This window comes from Mesocricetus auratus, unplaced genomic scaffold, assembly GCF_017639785.1.
Source record: "Mesocricetus auratus isolate SY011 unplaced genomic scaffold, BCM_Maur_2.0 Super-Scaffold_100013, whole genome shotgun sequence".
Classification (NCBI taxonomy): domain Eukaryota; kingdom Metazoa; phylum Chordata; class Mammalia; order Rodentia; family Cricetidae; genus Mesocricetus; species Mesocricetus auratus.
Window position 1 is genome coordinate 72,464,557 of NW_024429196.1, and position 17,784 is coordinate 72,482,340.

A 17,784-nucleotide genomic window follows, 5' to 3' on the forward strand; every position below is an offset into this window, starting at 1 on the left:
TGCCTCTGCCAGCATCTGGGGCTTTGGTTGCTGAGCAGAGGGCACAGTAGACTAGTGGAATCAGGAGTCCAAGGCGGTGGCAGGAGTGGGGTGGACTGGGAAGGGCTGGACTTCCCAGGAGTGGGAAGCTCAGCAGGGAAGGTGCCGCCTGCGGGGAGTGTGTCCTCCAGGGACAGGCAGTTACAGTAACAGCAAATAGGTGAATCCCAGGCTTCAGTCCTCGTGGGAGAGGACTTGAAAAAGACCCAGGGAGGTCCCAGGAGAGCAGAACACCATGCATAGAAGAGTGTCCCCAGGTGATGCAGACTGGCTGGGTGGAAGAGTAGATGTCCCCCCATTGTCTTATGATCACTTGCCGGAAGGGGACACTCTCCGAGCCCCCTGGGAGGGGAGCTGGAGACCAGGTCTGAGGTGGACCCATCGCAGATGCCTTCAGGGGGTGAGAATAATGCTGTCTGTGGACCAGCTGAGTGCTGGGGATGGGAATGAGATGGGGAGTTTGAGAAACTTCATTAGAGAAAGGAAATCCAGGTGATTTTGAGACACCCATGTGGACACTGGGTAAGGAAGATGGGAGTTATGTCTGTGGCCTGAGCTGGCCTGGGAGCTGAGGATCATCCCTGTCACTTGTAGTTGGGATGGCCCTTGGCACTTTGCTTCGGTCATTATCATTGTGCATGATCGGAAGGTGCGGAGGCACGGATAATGATTCACAGGACTAGGTTCAAATATTAAATATAATTCGTTTCGGGGAGAGGTCGCTTACACAAGAAGCAGACGGCCGCCGCAGATTCCCGCTCTAAGGATCCGCACAGGCTGCTCCCTGTGACTCACCGGCAAGAGAGAGCCCCACCCCACACCCCAGACCTAATCTCATTCTCCCTCATGTCTGCACCTGTGACCAGGCCCAAACAGGCCTGGTCAGCGCTTACAGGTACAGGCGGCGTGGATATCTCACTACAGGAAGGGACTCCTACGTGTTCCTTTTCCATAATAGCTCTTTAGTACCTCAGTTAAACTAAACCCCTAGAAGCCCTTGTTTCCTATATTGAGAGTAGGGTGTGCACACAGTCCAAGGGGGTGAAGCCCAGATGTCTCTTAGACGTGTGAGTGTCTAAGTATGTCTCTCTGTGTGTGAATGTGGGTATGCATACATGTGCATATATGTGTGCACAGGTATGTGTCACTGAGAGTTTGGCAGGTGTGCATGGAGGGTCCCCAACCCCTTGCCTGACTCTGTGGAGATGCCTGATGTCTAGGCAGGCTACATGAAGAGCAGTGGTCACTTGAGACTTCTATCGTCTGTTACCATACATGGGCAAACAGTCCTGCAGCACATCCAAGCACTAGTATTTGACTGGGGAGAGAGTCAGCCTTCATTCTACATGATACTTCTGTGTGAGACTGTCTAAGAGACCTGCAAAAGCACCCTCTAGAGGGGCTAAGGACCAGTGATTGGCATTTGCCCAGTGTGTACTGGGCTCTGAGATCAATGCCCACACCAGCTGACAAGGTACTAGAAAGAGGAGTGAGCTGTCAAGCTTGCAAGGCAAAACTTAAATACGGATTAAAAAGGGAAGTAGGTGCTGGACAGATGGCTCAGTGGTCATGGGCTCTTGCTGCTCTTCCGGAGGACTAGGGTTTGGGTCTCAGTACCCACAGCAGGCAGTTCACAGCCTCCTGTAACACCTCTTTTTTTTTTTTTTTTGAAAAATGGTTTGTTGTAATTTGGAGAAAAATGAAAAGTGTTAGCTTTACATCTGTTCCAAACAAGGGGAACTTAGGAGCAAGTTGTGGCTGTGGTGTGCCGTGGTTCCTCCATCCACGGATCTCTCCAGTCAAAGATGCCGGCTTTCCCTTTGCCCGAGTGCTGCTCCCCTCCATTCACAAACCAGTTCCTCCTTCAGAGGAAGGATGCTGGGGCCTCCTCACGGCGTCCTTTCCTGAATGCTCTGTCCACTGCCTCTCTTTCTCTGCCACAGGGGTCTTTGAAGAGCTAATTTATACTCCATACTTTGTGATTTTAATACTGAGCTGTCTAGGTATATAATCCCCCCCCCCGTTTTTCTTCTTGTCTCTCATACTGGATACCTCCTTTCTCGTAACTCATGCTTACTCTTACGTTTGGGGTGATGCTTCTGAGCTCATGATTGGTTGATAATCATCTGTGGGGAGGCCCTGCATTGGCCTGAACTTCAACTCCTGCCCACTGCAGTGCTGTACTAGTAGAAGTGCTTGTCTTAACCCCACTCGTGTGTGTGTGTGTGTGTGTGTGTGTTTGTGTGTGTGTGTGTGTGTACATGAGCATGCAGGTGTACATATGAGTGCATGCATACAGAGGTCAGAGGTCAGCCTTAAATGTCATTTCTCAGGATCCAACCACTAGGACCTGGAGTTTATCAATTAAGCTAGGTTGTCTGGCCAGTGAGAGATCTGCCTCTCTCCACCTCCCCAGTGCTGCGATTAAAAAGATGTGTCCCCCACCCCCATCAGCTTTGTATGTGAGTTCTGGGGATTGAACTCAGGTCCTCATGCTTGCTCAGCAAGGATTTTGCTGCCCGAACCATCTTCCCCAGCCCCAAGTCCATGCTTTTGCTTTTATTTGCCAAACAATTTTGCCTCCTCAAGTTTCAGCTCACTTTGTGTTCTGTACACGCATTACAAAATTATACTGTGGGCATCAAAGAAACGCCTCTCCTTGTTCATTAATGAATGAGCCGTAGCTGTTGTGAACCTCCTGTGCCACAGTGAAAGCCAAGTTCAATCAGTCTTCCCACCCTGCCATGATGGATCAAAGCAGGTCGTTCATTTGATCCCTGCGGCTTTGCCAGTAGGGTCATCGAAAGAAGCGTCACAGCCTGTCTGAAGGAAAAGTTCAAAGACAGCCCTGAACTGATGTCAGGAGTCGTTCACTGCTGCTGTACAGAGGCCCTAGGAAGCTGGGAGAGAAACCACAAAAAGAACTCGACCTTCGGGGACTGGAGCAGAGAGACCATGAGAAGGAAGCATTTGGTGTGCGTGTGTGCGTGCGTGCGTGCGTGCGTGCGTGTGTGTGCGTGTGTGTGTGTAAAGGCCAGAGGTCCACCTAATTGTTAAGGCAGTGTCTTTCACTCAGACACTGGGCCTGCAACCCAGTAAGTGCCAGAGATTTGCCTCCCCAGTGGTCTGCCTCTGCCTCCCCAGTGCAGGGACTACAAGCACAAATCTACACTTGGCCGCTGTTTGTTTTAATAGGGATGGATCCTGAGGCTTGAACTCGGGCCATCATGCATCAAGGCAAGCGCTTTACATAATGCACCACCTCCACCATCCAGGGAGAGACGTTTGTGAAAACTGTTTTAAAAGACGCACTGCGGAGAAGGCATGCTTGGCATGCCCCAGATCCTGTTTGCTTTAGGAACTGATCTTGCTTTCAGGGTCAGCACGGAGGACACCCAGGGTGCCTGTGTGTGGCTAGTTCAGGGTATTGGCAGACACAATGTTTCTGTTTGGTGTCACTTACTCCTGGAACCCCATCACCCTCTCTCCTTAGCCCTCCTACAAAAGCCGCTGTGCATTCTTAGCTCTGAGTAAGGTTCATTTTCTCCCACCTAGTAATCCCATCCCTCCCTTCCCCTTCTTTCCCCTCCCCTCCCCTCCCCTCTCCTCTCTGGAGTGTACCTGCTGCGCTGTTCTGTTGGCAGCAGATGCAGACCATATCCCTAGAGTCCTAGGGAGGCGGTCTACCGGGTCTTATCACCTCCCAGGTCCTGGCTCTGTGCCTGGCCTCATCACTGCCCACACATTCTCTCGCTCTGGAGGACACAGAAGAGTAGAGAAGCGCATCAAGCCCTCCTCTCTGACCTCTGGGAGGGGCAGACACAAGCTCTGCCCGTTTAATCAAGACCCAGCCTCTGGGGAGCATGACAAGGGAGAACAGGGACTCTTGTAAGGACAGTTAACACAGCATCCCAGAGCAATCCTCGGCATCACCTTAAAACTAGCATTTCATAGGGCAAACTAAAGATCTGCTCACTTACGACAAGGAAACCTAAGGGTGGAAATTGTCAAATGTTGAGCTGGGGAGGTAGCAAAGTCAGTGAGGTAGTTTTCTACAAGCTTGAGGACCTGTGTTCAGTCCCCAGAACCCACATCCATGCTTGTCACCCTAGCACTGAGGACAGGACAGGAGGCTCTCAGGAACTTGCTGACAGTGTTCAGTTAGAAGTCCTGGCTCAAAAGGAAGACCCCAATGTCATCCTCTGTCCTCAACACACACACACACACACACACACACACACATACCACATACACACACATCACACACATACCACACACACTACACACACCACACACACCACACACACACACCACACACATACACACCACACACACATACACACACACACCACACACACACACATACACACACACCACACACACACACACACATACACACACACACACACACTACACACACACACCACACACACACACACACACACACACACACACACATACACACACACACACATACACACACACATACACACACCACACACACACACACACACACACACACACACACACACACACATACACACACACACACACACATACACCACACACACACATACACACACACACATACACCACACACATACACACACACACACCCACACACACATAGACACACCACACACACACACACACACACCACACACACATAGACACACCACACACACCACACACACACACACACACCACACCCCACACACACATAGACACACCACACACCACACACACACACACACACACACACACACACACACACGTGTTAAACATTGGTCAAGGGCCAGACTATGAGCAGTCTAGGGACAGTAGAACCCAACAGAATCCTAATGGTTAACCTTGGTGCTCTGCCCATAGACCCTGGCCCAGGTGTCACCCACGATACCTGCCGGGTTTTTAGAAACAGGAAACGGTCAAGATGGAAGCCAGGGGGCAGCTTCCTAACGAGCTCTCCTGTTTTGAGTTAAAAATAACGCCAGGCAGGCTCTGCCCGCAGCCTGCAGATACCTCAAGTTGCTGTACCGTTGGTGAGGCCAGCCCTTACGGTCTTGTCACTTACCAGATGCTGAGCCTGTGGGTTTCCCACCTCTGCCTTCATTTCCTCCCAGCCACCATGGGCACAGCTCAGGCCCGGTGTCCAGACAGTAACCACAGCTGTCAGCTACCTGTTGCCTGAGGGCTTGGCCTCCAATACAGAGGGTCACTTGCACATAGCCTCCAAGAAGAGGGGATCTTAGCAGAAAGACTTGTCCAAAACCAAGAGGCCATCTCCATTTCCTCCTTATATCTTCCATGCTGTTTTTACAGTGAGATACTAAATCCACTAGAGCTAGGCAGGGACAGTTTAATGAATGAACATCAAGCAAGCACCACCTAAGACAAGAAATGGAATACCACCCTCCCCCAACCTCCCTCCCCTCACCCAGGGGGATGCGCTCCTAGACCTGTGTTCATAAAGTGTATACATTCTGTGTCTCTTTTTTCTTTTCTTTCTTTCTTTTTCAGTTTTACCACCAAGATTCATATCTCTACACACAATCTTTTGCTTTTGCCCTCCTGGGACTTCGTGTATGTGGAATCAGGGAGCATGCTCACTCCCGTGTGGTTGGGGGTGGTATGTGCATGTGTGCACGCAGACACACGTGTGCACGTGAGGGCATTTGCGGAGGCCAGAAGCCAGCACTGGGCGTCTTCCCAGCTGTCGCCCCCCCCTTCTAGTCTTTGGAGACAGGGCCCCACACTGAACCTGGAGCTCACCAATTTAAACAGGCTGGTAGCCTGTGAGCCCCCAGGATCCTCCTGTCCCCACCCCCTCAACACTAGAGCTGCAGACACCCATCGCCACACCTGGGAGTGCGAGTCCTGGGGATCCGAACTCGGGCCTTTGTGCTTGTGTGGCACGAGTGCTTTGCCAGTAGAGCCGGTCCCCGGCCTCAGTGCATTTCCTGTTTGTGACACTTTCAGTCCTCTGTGTAGCAGTCACTCATTCACTGCATTGTCCCAGCCCATTCTGTCACATGGATGGATTTGCCGTAGGATGTGACAATTTATTCAGTTGCTTGTGAACGTTGGGATTGTGTGCAGTTTCTGGGAAACACAGAGAGAGCCAGTCCAACACACCTTCTGAGGTACAAGTGCACACGTTTGATTGAGCAAAGATCCCTCTCATTATAACTTCTCATAATCGTTTTTTTTTTTGTTTGTTTGTTTTTTATCTAAATCATGTACTACCTGTCTCTCTTATCACAGGACAGGGGTCCTGCACATTTCAACAGACAAAATAAAGGGGAGCGGTTAGGAATTATAATGGATCCACTATGCTTTTTTTTTTTTACTTCCTTTACTGCATTTAAAAAAATGAGTAAAACTTGGGGGCTATTACTTCAGTGAGCTTGCAATAACTTTCCTTAGATTTGTGATGTAGCTTGTTTTTTCCTCCAAACAGGTACAAAGGAAGTTGGAAGCTTAAATTCTCTGTAGATGTTTTCCTGTACCTTAAAACAGTTTTCCTTTTCCCCAGGACTCATAGCCAGTGTTTACCTAAACTCTATGGGATCTATTAAAGACTCTAATTATGCAAAATATCCTGAGCAGCCACAGTGAGAAGGAGCCACATGAAAAATGAATAGTTGTTATAGCGATTAGATTCATGGCATTTAGAATTGCCAGTTCAAGGCAGAGAGTATGAAGTGGAAAAATATTTAAAAAGTAACAAAATTTGACGAGTATGAGATGTAGGTTTTTCGAAAAGGGCTCCTTGGAAGGATGATGAAATAGACACCCTGGGAAGAAGGAAGGAGGGGGAACAGGGTTTAGCTTGCTGATGTCGACTTTCCCGCTGCTGACTGTGCATCTCTAACACCTGGAGGTGGAATTGTTGGCCCTGTGGCATGAGTAGTGGCAGGAGCTCCTCCCAGGTGGCTTTCCAAAGTGGTGGGTCGGATGTGTGCTCCGTTGGCAGCACAGGAGGGCAAGTGTTGCTCCATCCCGGCAACACTTGGATGACTCATCTTTAGACGTCTTCCAGGGTCCACAGTGTCATGGCATTTCCACTGTGAGCTTAGTTGGGATTCCCCAGGTTTCTCACGAGGTCAGTTGCACTGTCTCTCTGGACACTGCCTCACTGGGCGCCATGGTCTGCTGTGTTGGGTTTGTTTGTTTAACAGAGAAACATTGCTATGTTGTCCAGGCTAGCCCTAAATTCCTGGCCCCCATGGACTCTCCTACTCTAGCATGAGAGAGGTGAGCATCATGGAGCTAGAGATTTCTTGTCAACATTAGCTAGGGAAAAACAACCAAGGCTGGAGTCAAGATGGATTAATTAGCAAGCTCAATGTGAGTCTGCAAGCAGAAATTCAGACCCCATCTTTTATTTCCATGACTTAGCGATCTCAGGCATGAAGGATTCTCATCAAGGAGATATGTCTTCTGGTCATTTGTCCCGAAGCATCTTTTATAGGTGTATACACACATTCTTCATAAGCTGACGCTTCCATGCTTCTGGTTCTGGTTTGTTTTCCTTGAGACAGTGTCTCCTGTACCCCAGGCTAGCCTCCAACTCACTGTATAATGGAGGGTGGCCTTGAACTACTGACCCTCCCGCCTCTGCTTCATGTTGGTAGGATGATAGGTGTAGATCTCCTCCTCCATGTTCCCCTCCTCCTTTGTCCTTTTCTCTCTCTCTCTCCTCTCTCTCTCCTCTCTCCTCTCTCTCCCCTCTCTATCCTCTCTCTCTTCTCTCCTCTCTCTCTCCCCTCTCTATCCTCCCTCTCCTCTCTCTCTCCTCTCTCTCTTCCCTCTCTCTCCTCTCTCTCTTCTCTCTCTCCTCTCTCTTCTCTCTCTCTCCTCTCTCTCTTCCCTCTCTCTCCTCTCTCTCTTCTTTCTCCCCTCTCTATCCTTCCTCTCTCTCTCCCCTCTCTATCCTCCCTCTCCTCTCTCCTCTCTCCCCTCTCTTTCCTCTCTCTCCTCTCTCTCCCTCTCTCTCTCCCCTCTCTCTCCCCCCTCTCTCCTCTCTCCCCCTTCTCTCTCCCCTCTCTTTCCCCCATCTCTCCATCAACACTGTGTCTCATGCCTATTCACGTGTGCATGCCTGTGAGCACAGGTGTCAGAGGAAGACTTTCCACCTTGTTTTTGAGACAGGATCTCACAGGACCTGAAGCTCACTGCTGCAGCTGCATTGGTCAGCCCTAAAGCTTTTGAGTCTGCCTGTCTTCCCTCTCTGACACTTGCAGACACTTACATGTGACTGTGTCGGCTTGCTTTCACAGCAAGTGATCTTACCCACTGAGTCACATACCCAGCCCCTTAAATGTACGTTTGTACACACATTACCCTTTCTGCAAGCCGCTGGTGTCTATAAAATAGAGCTAGCACACGCTGTGCATGTCTTCTCTAGAGAACAGACTGGGCTCTCTGTCCATATATGGTGTTTTATTGCATGGTTGGGCATTTCCCAGTAACCAGCAAGGCTTTCATCAGCCACATGACCATCTGAAAGGAATTGGCACCTCAAGGTGCTTGTGACTCACTGTAGGACCAAGGGGCTGTTTCCATAGTGGCGAAATTTCAGAATAGCCATCCACAATGACCAAGAAGGGTTTGGCTGTGTATCTTCCACCAGTCATATCTTGGGTATCTTGCCAGCTGCCCTGAGCTTCAAGCAGGGGGTTGGACGGAGCCCTGGCTACTGTGCCAACCAAGGCACCATTTCAAAAGGAAATCGTTTTAAAGTTACAACCTCCCCCCACCTTCAAGAGATGGGCTGCATGGCAGGAGAAAGGGAAGTGTGGTCACATCCGGTTCCAAGGCCCAGCTCAGTCTGAACTGTGGCTGTGATCTTGACATCTTATGTCCAGAGAAGGCAGTACAGATCATGCCAGTTTGCAGACACCCTTCTCCCCCTGGCAGCTGGGGCCTGACCAAGCTACTCTCAAGCTTAGAGCATCTGAGTGCTGCTTGCTGGATGCCCTGAGACTCCATCTTCCTTGTTTTAGCAAAATGCAAAGGCCTCACGCTTCCCCGGATGGATCTCACGATCAGAAGGTGTGAATTGCTGGAAAGGGGGGAGTGGAAAGGCTGGGGAGAATGAGGCTTTAAACTTGAAGAGTCACACCTCTTGGTGCTGTGTCAGCCTGGAACACACCCTCGCTGGGACCTACGGTTTGGAATCACTGCTTCCTCCTGTAGTGTCAGGACTGCCCTGTTCATGTGTCTCTGTTCAAGGGTGAGCCTGTGTGTTGCCACCCAGCATGGAGGCCTGGAATGTTACATACATGTAGCTCACGATACCAGTGAAATGGAGTCCTCGGTTCATCTGCAGATGCCTGCTGGACCTCAGGCTGTCTCTGTTGGCTCCTCCCACACAGCTGCCATTCCCTTCTCAGGCACAGGATGTCGATGCCACCTGATAATACCAAACAGTGTTTTAAACCTGGCCCTGGCATTGGGGAACGGGTACGAAAGTGAAGAAGCATTGGTAATCTTTCATGTGTGCTCTGGAAGGTTCTGTTAAAATGCCACTGGATTCCCCATCCAAACCACACCTGCACCTGTGGTTTAAAAATGGAGGTGAGTCTGGGTGGTGGCGGTGCACACCTTTAATCCCAGCACTCGGGAGGCAGAGGCTGGCAGATCTCTGTGAGTTCGAGGCCAGCCTGGTCTACAGAGTGAGTTCCAGGACAGCCAGGGATACACAGAGAAACCCTGTCTCAAAAAAGGAGAGAGAGAGAGAGAGAGAGAGAGAGAGACAGAGAGACAGAGAGAGAGACAGAGAGAGAGAGAGAGAGAGAGAGAGAGAGAGAGAGAGAGAGAGAGAGAGACAGAGAGAGAGAGGAAAAAATGAGGATGAGCCTAGGGGCTTCATAGATACCTAAAACCTGTGCCTGTTGCCCTGAGCTACACAGACCCAACCTCCTTTCCTGATCTCCAGAACTCCACAGCCTGCTGCATGGTCCATCTCCAACTTCTGGCATTTCCATTTTGCTGGCTCACTGGCTCTGGTACTGAGCCTTCCAGGGGCCTCGAGGTCTGGGTGCTGCCTGCCAAGCCCACGCCCACTTGCAGGTTCTGGTGAGCACTTGCTGTGTCCACTGTGGCTAGGGTACTATTTCCTGGGTCAGAGTAGGGGGTGATCCAGTGTCTTCTGTCTACAGGATCAGGGCCCGAGATAACAACGGCTCCTATGCTCTGTGCCTGCTGCACGAAGGGAAGGTTTTGCACTACCGCATTGACAGGGACAAGACGGGGAAGCTTTCCATCCCTGAGGGGAAGAAGTTCGACACCCTCTGGCAGGTGAGTATATCTGTGTGTGTGTGTATCTGTCTGTCTGTCTCTGTATCTCTCTGTGTGTCTCTGTCTCTCTCCCCCCTCTGAAGGGCACAATGCAGGCCCATGAGACTGATAGATAGTTCCAAAACTCTTAGAAACAAGGGGAGGGACAAGACTATCTGTCCCATCCACTCCACTCTCTGATTTCTAAATGGCACGTTTGAGAACTCTTGACACAGAGACTGTCATCAAGTCAGAGAGGCTGCAGAGTTTCCATCTAGAGCTTTTAAGTTCTCGGTGCCTCAAGATCATGTGCTTCAGGGCAGTGTCTGGAATTTAACAGAAAGTCCCGCCATCTGGAAATAGCATCACACACAATCACAGATGACCGAAGAAAGAACCCAGGGGCTGTGATCCAGCTGGTCCTGGAACTGTGAGATGCCCGGGTGACACCAGGGTGGACTACCCTCATAGTAGAGCCCCATAGGAGGGTAAAGCAGCTTGGGGAGGGTGTCTCTACTCTTTCTCTGCTCCAGGCAGCTGCCTGTCCACGAACTCTGCATGCCTGCTCTACAGAGGGTTCATTCTCAACCTAGCTGTCATTAAAGCTAGAGGCAACTCAGGCATACAGAGGCACCCCGACATTGCACACCCAGATCCCCACAATTGCTACTAAGCACACGTTGCTTCCTTAATTTGGCATCATAGCTACAGTTTCATAGTAAATTCAAGGCCAGCCTGGGCTACCTAGCAAAACCCTATCTCAGCAAACAAACAACTGAGCCAATAAAGGACTAGAAGATGGGGTGGTATGGAGACTCCAAATCCCTAATGTATCATCATCTGTCTGTGTGATGGTTAGTTTTAATGGTCTGTTTGACACACTCTAAAATACCTGAGAAGAAAGTCTTAATGAAGGACTGTGTAGACTAGATTAGAGCATGAGCATGTCAGTGGGGACTGTTTTGATCACATTAATTAATGTAGGAAGGCCCAGGCTGTGGTGGGTGGTGCCATTCCCTGGGTTGGAGTCCTGGTCTGTATAAGAGCGGAGAATGTTAGCTAAGCGGTAAACAGTGTGCATCATTCACTCTGCATTCTTAGTTATGGATAAGGCTAAACATTTGTTGGCTCTACCCAAGGACGTCTGCAGCCGATCCCCAGGTGCCCTGTGGAAGAGACTGTCTGGGGTTTCAGTGTCTTTAGAGTCTGAGAGCCGTGGCTCTGTTGTCTCCATTTCTCCCCCTCTACTAACCACTCTCTTCCTTGCTTCTCTTGCAGCTAGTGGAACATTACTCTTACAAGCCAGATGGGCTGTTAAGAGTCCTCACCGTACCATGCCAAAAGATAGGCGCACAGATGGGTGAGTGGCTGGGACACAGAGGGCCTGGTTTGGGGGATACTGGTCACTATTAGCCTGGCGTCAGATTTGTCCCTTCCAAACTCAAGCAGGATGAGGCTTTGTCTTTTACCATGTGATTAAACTCAATGTCACTACAATTCTAAGAATTGTTAGTTGAAGGATAACCAATCACTATAACTTTTAAAGAAAACTAGTGGATTTTAATTGCACATGTTACCAGGGGTGGTGGCACCTACCTTTAATCCCATCATTGAGGAGACAGAAGTAGGCAATCCGTGTGAGTTCAAGGCCAGCCTGATCTATATAGTGAGACTCTGTCTCAAAAATATCTTACTTAATTGAATGGGTTTTTTACCCAGTAAAAGAGAAAAGTCTTGAAGCAGAACATTTACAGTATGTTCCCGACGTCTTGACTGATCTGACAAGTAGTGTTCTGCACAAACACAACAGCAATTTTCTAACTGGCTTATTCTTCTTGCAGGTCACCCACAAAGTTCAAATGCCCACTCTGTGGTGAGTATTATTATAGGTGCTTCTGCTGGGGAAGCAGTTGTGTCTGAATACACAGGGAGTAGGCTTTTAGTTAGCACAGGTTCTGAACTCCAAGCACAGCCCTGAAGACCTGGGAACTCCAGTGAGTCTGGGAAGGCATCTGCCTGTGGCCACTGCTAAGCTAGCCTGTTTTCAGGGCTTCTTGGCTGCCTTGCTTTCTCCTCGTAAGTATACAGAATGAGCAAGAAACCCACTGTTAGATCAGAAAGGCCTCCTGTCACATGTAGAAAAAGTAGACATACTGTTCAAGTTCAGTCTGTACGAACATGTGTGTACCATCCACAGGCCTGCCGTCAAGGCAGATCAGTAGGACAGGGCCAGCAGATGGGTATCTCCTTGAGTTTAGCAACTCAATTCCTTTGGCCAAACCAATTGACACAGAATTACTAGGGACTTGACCTCCTGGGTGAATCGTTTTGACTGATGATTATGGGAGGGAGGATGTGCTTGGTAAGAGCTCAAGAGAAAGGTCCAGAGAAGGAAGGAGTCTGGGAGTCTTGGCCAGAGCCCACATCCCATTCCATGCCATTAGATGAGACTGTACCCGCTGTCCCTGGGTTGGATTATCCCTTCCATCTTCATGCTCACAAAGAGAAGAGAATCTCAAGTCCCTTCTCCATCCAGGATGTCAGAGTTGGTACCTAGGGTGTTACTCTGCAGGAGTTGGGTTTCTCATGCCTTGGAGACTTTGTTGTGGACATCCCAGCCCATTAGCATCATCGGGGAATAATTCCTGACTTCTGCCCTGCTGACTCCGAAAACAAAAAAAATCTGCCAAAAGCCAAACACATGTTCTGTCTCCAGTGGGGTGGGGGTGGGGGTTGGTCACTCAGTACTGACACTGTTGATTCCACAGTTAGCACCTGTTACCAAACCGAGAGACCTTGAATTGGCTAAAATACCAGCAAACTTGAGGGTCCTCTGAAACATAGTGCTACCGGGGTCCTCACTTGTATGGGGTCCTCATGTTTCTCATGAGCCTGGTGCTTATCACTGGGTGCCCTTGAGACAGATCTGTTGTCTCTCTCAAGCACGTCCAGCTTGTGATCTGAGGGCTGCATATGTCCCAGGACTTGTGGATGACAATGTCATGTCGCAACCAGTGACACTGAAACAGATGGTGACTAGAATCTCTTGTGGAGCCCGAGACACAAGATTTCCACAGAAAACATGGTGGCTTCCTGCCTCAGTCTTAGTTTTGTAGCCTTCAGTGGAAAACATTTACTGAATATTCTAGACATGTCTGCCCAAATGGTTGGACTCTTCTGGAAGCATCTCAAATAATCCAGACTTGTATGCAGGAAATCTCCCTGGGGCCGGTGAAGGGGTCAGGCAGTGCACTCGCAGAAGCAAGGCCAGGCAGGTAGCTTGTCGTGACAAAGAGTATCTTGCATGTGTTTCCTGAAACTAAACGCTCTATTCCTCTCTGCCATTGTGGTTTCTAGACTTGGTCACCGGGTGGAATAATCTCAAGAATCAAATCCTACTCCTTCCCAAAGCCTGGCCACAAAAAGGTGCTAAAGCGTCCCCTCCTTGCTGTCCCTGACTAAGTGGTAGGATAGACCCGCACGCAGCCACGCTTGGCTCCCTACCCCCTTACCCAGCACAGCTCTGCCTCCAAGCCTCACTGCATGCCCAGTCCTGAGCGCACCTGCTGCGCCTTGCAGCCCCTGCACAGTGCATTGCATGCTTTGCATGCAGATTCTCCGTCGCTACTGCTGCATAGCTGGACCATGTTGCCTTGTTTTCTACCAACACACAGCTTCAGTCATTTCAGTGAGCACAACCAACAACCGTGGATCCTCACATCAGATGGTCACGCAGCCTTCCTTGTCCATAGTCACACGTTACAGCATTACAGCCCCTGCTACATAGAGTTACTCACAATGGAGGGAGCTGAGGTCTCCAGAGGCGCTCTGCCCCCTGAGACATCAGGTTGATTTTTATATTTTCTTACATGACTGAATTTTGGGGCAATAAAAAGAAAACTTCGAGGGCAAGATGACTTAGAGGCTAAAGGCACCAAGGCTGGCAGCCTGGGTTTGACTCCTGGAAGCCACGCGGTGGAAGGAGGGAACTGACTCCAGCAAGTTGTCCCCTGACCCCATGTGTGCGCTGTGACTCATGCACATACCAGACAAATAGATGCAAAAAGTTTTGTCAGGGTTTGGGAACCAAACTCAAGTGCTTTACCACTGAGCTATGTCCCAGCACATGTTTTTTTATGAGTCAGAATTTTACTCGATAGCCCAGGCTATCTTTGAACTTACTTCCACCTCCCAAGTTCCAGAATTACAAGGATTTCCATCCTGACCTTTGTATCAACTTATTTATAGTGAACCCCACACACAAACACATGAGACACGCACATTTATATGCATATGCACAGGTACATGCATATCCACACATATGTGTGTATAATATGTATAGATAGTTTTTTTCATATCTATTTTTATCTTCTTTAGGTAAAGCTGATTCTGTTGACAGTTTTCATTTTGTGCTAATATTTTTCCAGGCATGAGGGCACATGACCAAGCATAGCTACACCGGGTTGAATATCTGAAGTACTTACTAAGACAAAAGGCACAAGTGTGCAGGAGTTTTACGCTAATTATTCTCTGTGTTGATCGAATTACTCAAGGATCTTAATCCTGTTGGCCAGAGCACAGAGAAGAGAGCCACACAGCAGCCAAAGAGACAGGAAGCCGTGCTGTGCTCTGTGGTCAGTGATAGTTGATGTTGGAGAACACTCTGCAGCTGCCACGGGACTGTAATTCCATCAGCAGACCCCTTCTCTGCAGCAGTACTCCTCATCCTGGATTTCCACACGGCTCAGTCATGACCACTCAGATAAGCCACTTGGCATATCAAAATCCAGTGCTGCAGCTGGCCCAGTCGGTTAAGTTCTAGTCACTCAAGCTTGAGCACCTGAGTCCCTGCCACCCATGTCAAAAGCCAGACACAGGGGCACGTGCCTGTCATCACAGTGCTAAGGAGTCAGAGGCAGGAGGATCCCTTGGCTAGCCAGTCTAGACAAGCTCCGGGTTCAGTGAGAGATACTGTATCACAAAATAAGGTGAGAAGTTATTAAAAAAGATACCTGACATCAGCCTTTGGCCCTAAATGTACACTATGCACATACATACCACACACACACACACAGGCACACATAGGTGCACATACACGCACACACATACATGTACACACATTAGAGTGTACACACACAAATGCACACATGCATGTGCAACACACATACATCCACACACAGGAGTGCGCACGCACACACACACACACACACGCACACACACACACGCATGCGCATGCAAAAAAAGCCAACACCAGCAAAGCTCATTAACAAGACCTTAAATGAACTCTAGCAATTAGAGCTAATGAATACTCTGAAGTTCAAGTACATTTTAAGCTGATTTTTATTCATGTGTGTATGTTCATGTCTGTGTGAGTGTATGCTGCATGTGAGCAGATGCCTTCAGAGACTGGAAGGGGTTATAAGCAACCCACTATGGGTGCTGGGAACCGAACTCAGGTCCTCTGCAAATTGCAACAGTGGTACGTGATCTTAACCACTAAGTTGCCTCTCCAGCCCCAAAACAGGTGAATTTAAATTTAGAAAATACCAATGTATTTTATATTCTGAGTCTGTAACCACTCTTAGCTAAGGCATAAGAGCACTGGTAGTCATATGAAATCCCTGCTGTTGAGAATCGTGGCATTTTCCTGGGTTGGTTATCTGTGTCCACAGCCCTGTCCATGAAGAGGCTTCCCAGGGTCACACGCCCTCCCTAAGACCATTAAACAGAAACTAGCCCCTGGATGTCTTGTTTTATTCAATATAAACTTTGATGGCTGGGATTTTGAGAGACTGGAATCTGAAAGGGCCAGGTCTTAGGTCTTTGCTGTAAGGTAAAAGAATAACCATATAGGGCATGTCCTTCTCTTCAGGCCAGCCTAACCGTAGCCCACCTTCTAGCAGAGTCTGCTCTCATCTGGGCACGCTCACTCCTCGATGGCCTGAGTTCCTTCTGAGACCAGGACACACCACACCCAACTCATTGCAGCCCATGTCTTGGAGCCCGCTGGTGCTGCTGGCCAGCAACACGCTTCTCTCTGCAGTTCACCTGTTCCTCCATTTTAACACTGACCCACACTCGGTTGTTTGTCCTTGTTTCTTCGTGCTCACTCCTTTAAAAAAAGCCCTAGTTCTTTCAACTGAGGCTTCACTTCCAGAGCTTTTAGTGGTGACAGTGGTCCTTGCAAAGGCCTGTTCTCAAGTGCTGTGTGAAAGCTGGAAACAGGATGTCTTCATCTACATCATAAAGCCAGCTGATGCTCTTTTAACTATCCCAGTGGATACCACCCATTCCTTCTGCAGAACAGGCCACAAGTAGGGTACCATTATCACCCCAAACCCATAGGTCTCCATTTGTGTATGAGCGGGCAGTGGTGGGTACCAGGGCTGACACACCTAGATAAGAAAAGTTATGTATCTCTTAGAGGGTCTCAGGGGCTGTCTCTTTCTGGACACAAAATGTTCATTCTCCTAGGGTGCTTTGTGTTGGGTAGCATGGAAATGAAGCTCTGAGTCCCATTCACTTAAAATGGAGTCCTGCTTCCTAAAGGAGATACGCAGTCTTTTCCTTTGTCTATCAGATAGACACAGGGAGAGCACCCATCAGTTTGGATATGAACTCCATCCAGGAGCTTGGATGCTCAGGGTCCCTTGCCACTGATCCCAACTTGCTTCGAATACATTGCCTTTTTTTCAGTGATTTTTAAGACCCTCAACTCTGCTTTAAAAAACATCCCCCAGCAGATTTTGTTGGGAAGTAGTGGGTGCTGATTTATTATAACAAGCCCTTTGAGGTCCTCTTGCTCTGGGGAATATTCCAGGGAGACTGCATGTAGCCCCAGAATGAGGCTCTGAGTGGCAGAGGGCAGAAGAGGAGCTCTTGTAGCCACAGGAAGGATTAAATCTATTTTCCCCATCGCAGGGTATCCTTTACCTCCATGATGGGTCAGAGTCATGCTAACCTGAAAAGACTTTAGAAACTGTTTGCAGCTGCAGTTTGTTTATAGAAGGACCAAAGCAGAATGGGAAGGATAGATATAGTAGACATTGCAGAGTATAAGCTAGGAGAGATCTCCTTAGGCAGGGCAATAGCAGTATAAATGATAAAGGGACCCTATCCTACCATCCACTCATCCATCCATCCACCATCTGTCCATCCGCCAACTGATCTGTTCAACTTTCCATCCGTTTATCTATCTATCCATCTACTCATCCATCCACCTATGTGTCCACACACCCACATATCTGTCCATCTGTACATACATACATCATACATGTATTCATACATTCACCCACCTATCCATCCAACATCCATTCTTTCACATGTTTGTGTTGCGTGTTTCCTAAGCATCCGTTACTAGCTTGGCTCAGCTACTGAGCTTTGATTTGATGCCTATATTTGCATAACTTCTGCTCTGTTGTCATGGTTAGTTCTATTGCGTGATCCAACAGGAGTGTTGGGACA

At 49.0% G+C, this 17,784-nt stretch overlaps 1 protein-coding gene across 3 annotated transcripts in view; it reads left to right on the forward strand.

The window, feature by feature from the left end:
* Syk (spleen associated tyrosine kinase) overlaps positions 1 to 17,784 on the forward strand; it is a 76,030-nt gene that overhangs the window by 39,064 nt on the left and 19,182 nt on the right. For 2 of the 3 annotated variants that reach the window (XM_021224917.2, XM_013110528.3), the window contains exons 4-7: positions 10,203 to 10,341; positions 11,599 to 11,680; positions 12,162 to 12,193; positions 13,678 to 13,746. In XM_021224917.2, the coding sequence (XP_021080576.2) occupies positions 10,203 to 10,341; positions 11,599 to 11,680; positions 12,162 to 12,193; positions 13,678 to 13,746 (322 nt within the window). The remainder of the gene's footprint in view (positions 1 to 10,202; positions 10,342 to 11,598; positions 11,681 to 12,161; positions 12,194 to 13,677; positions 13,747 to 17,784) is intronic. The other variant, XM_013110529.3, reaches the window with a different exon arrangement.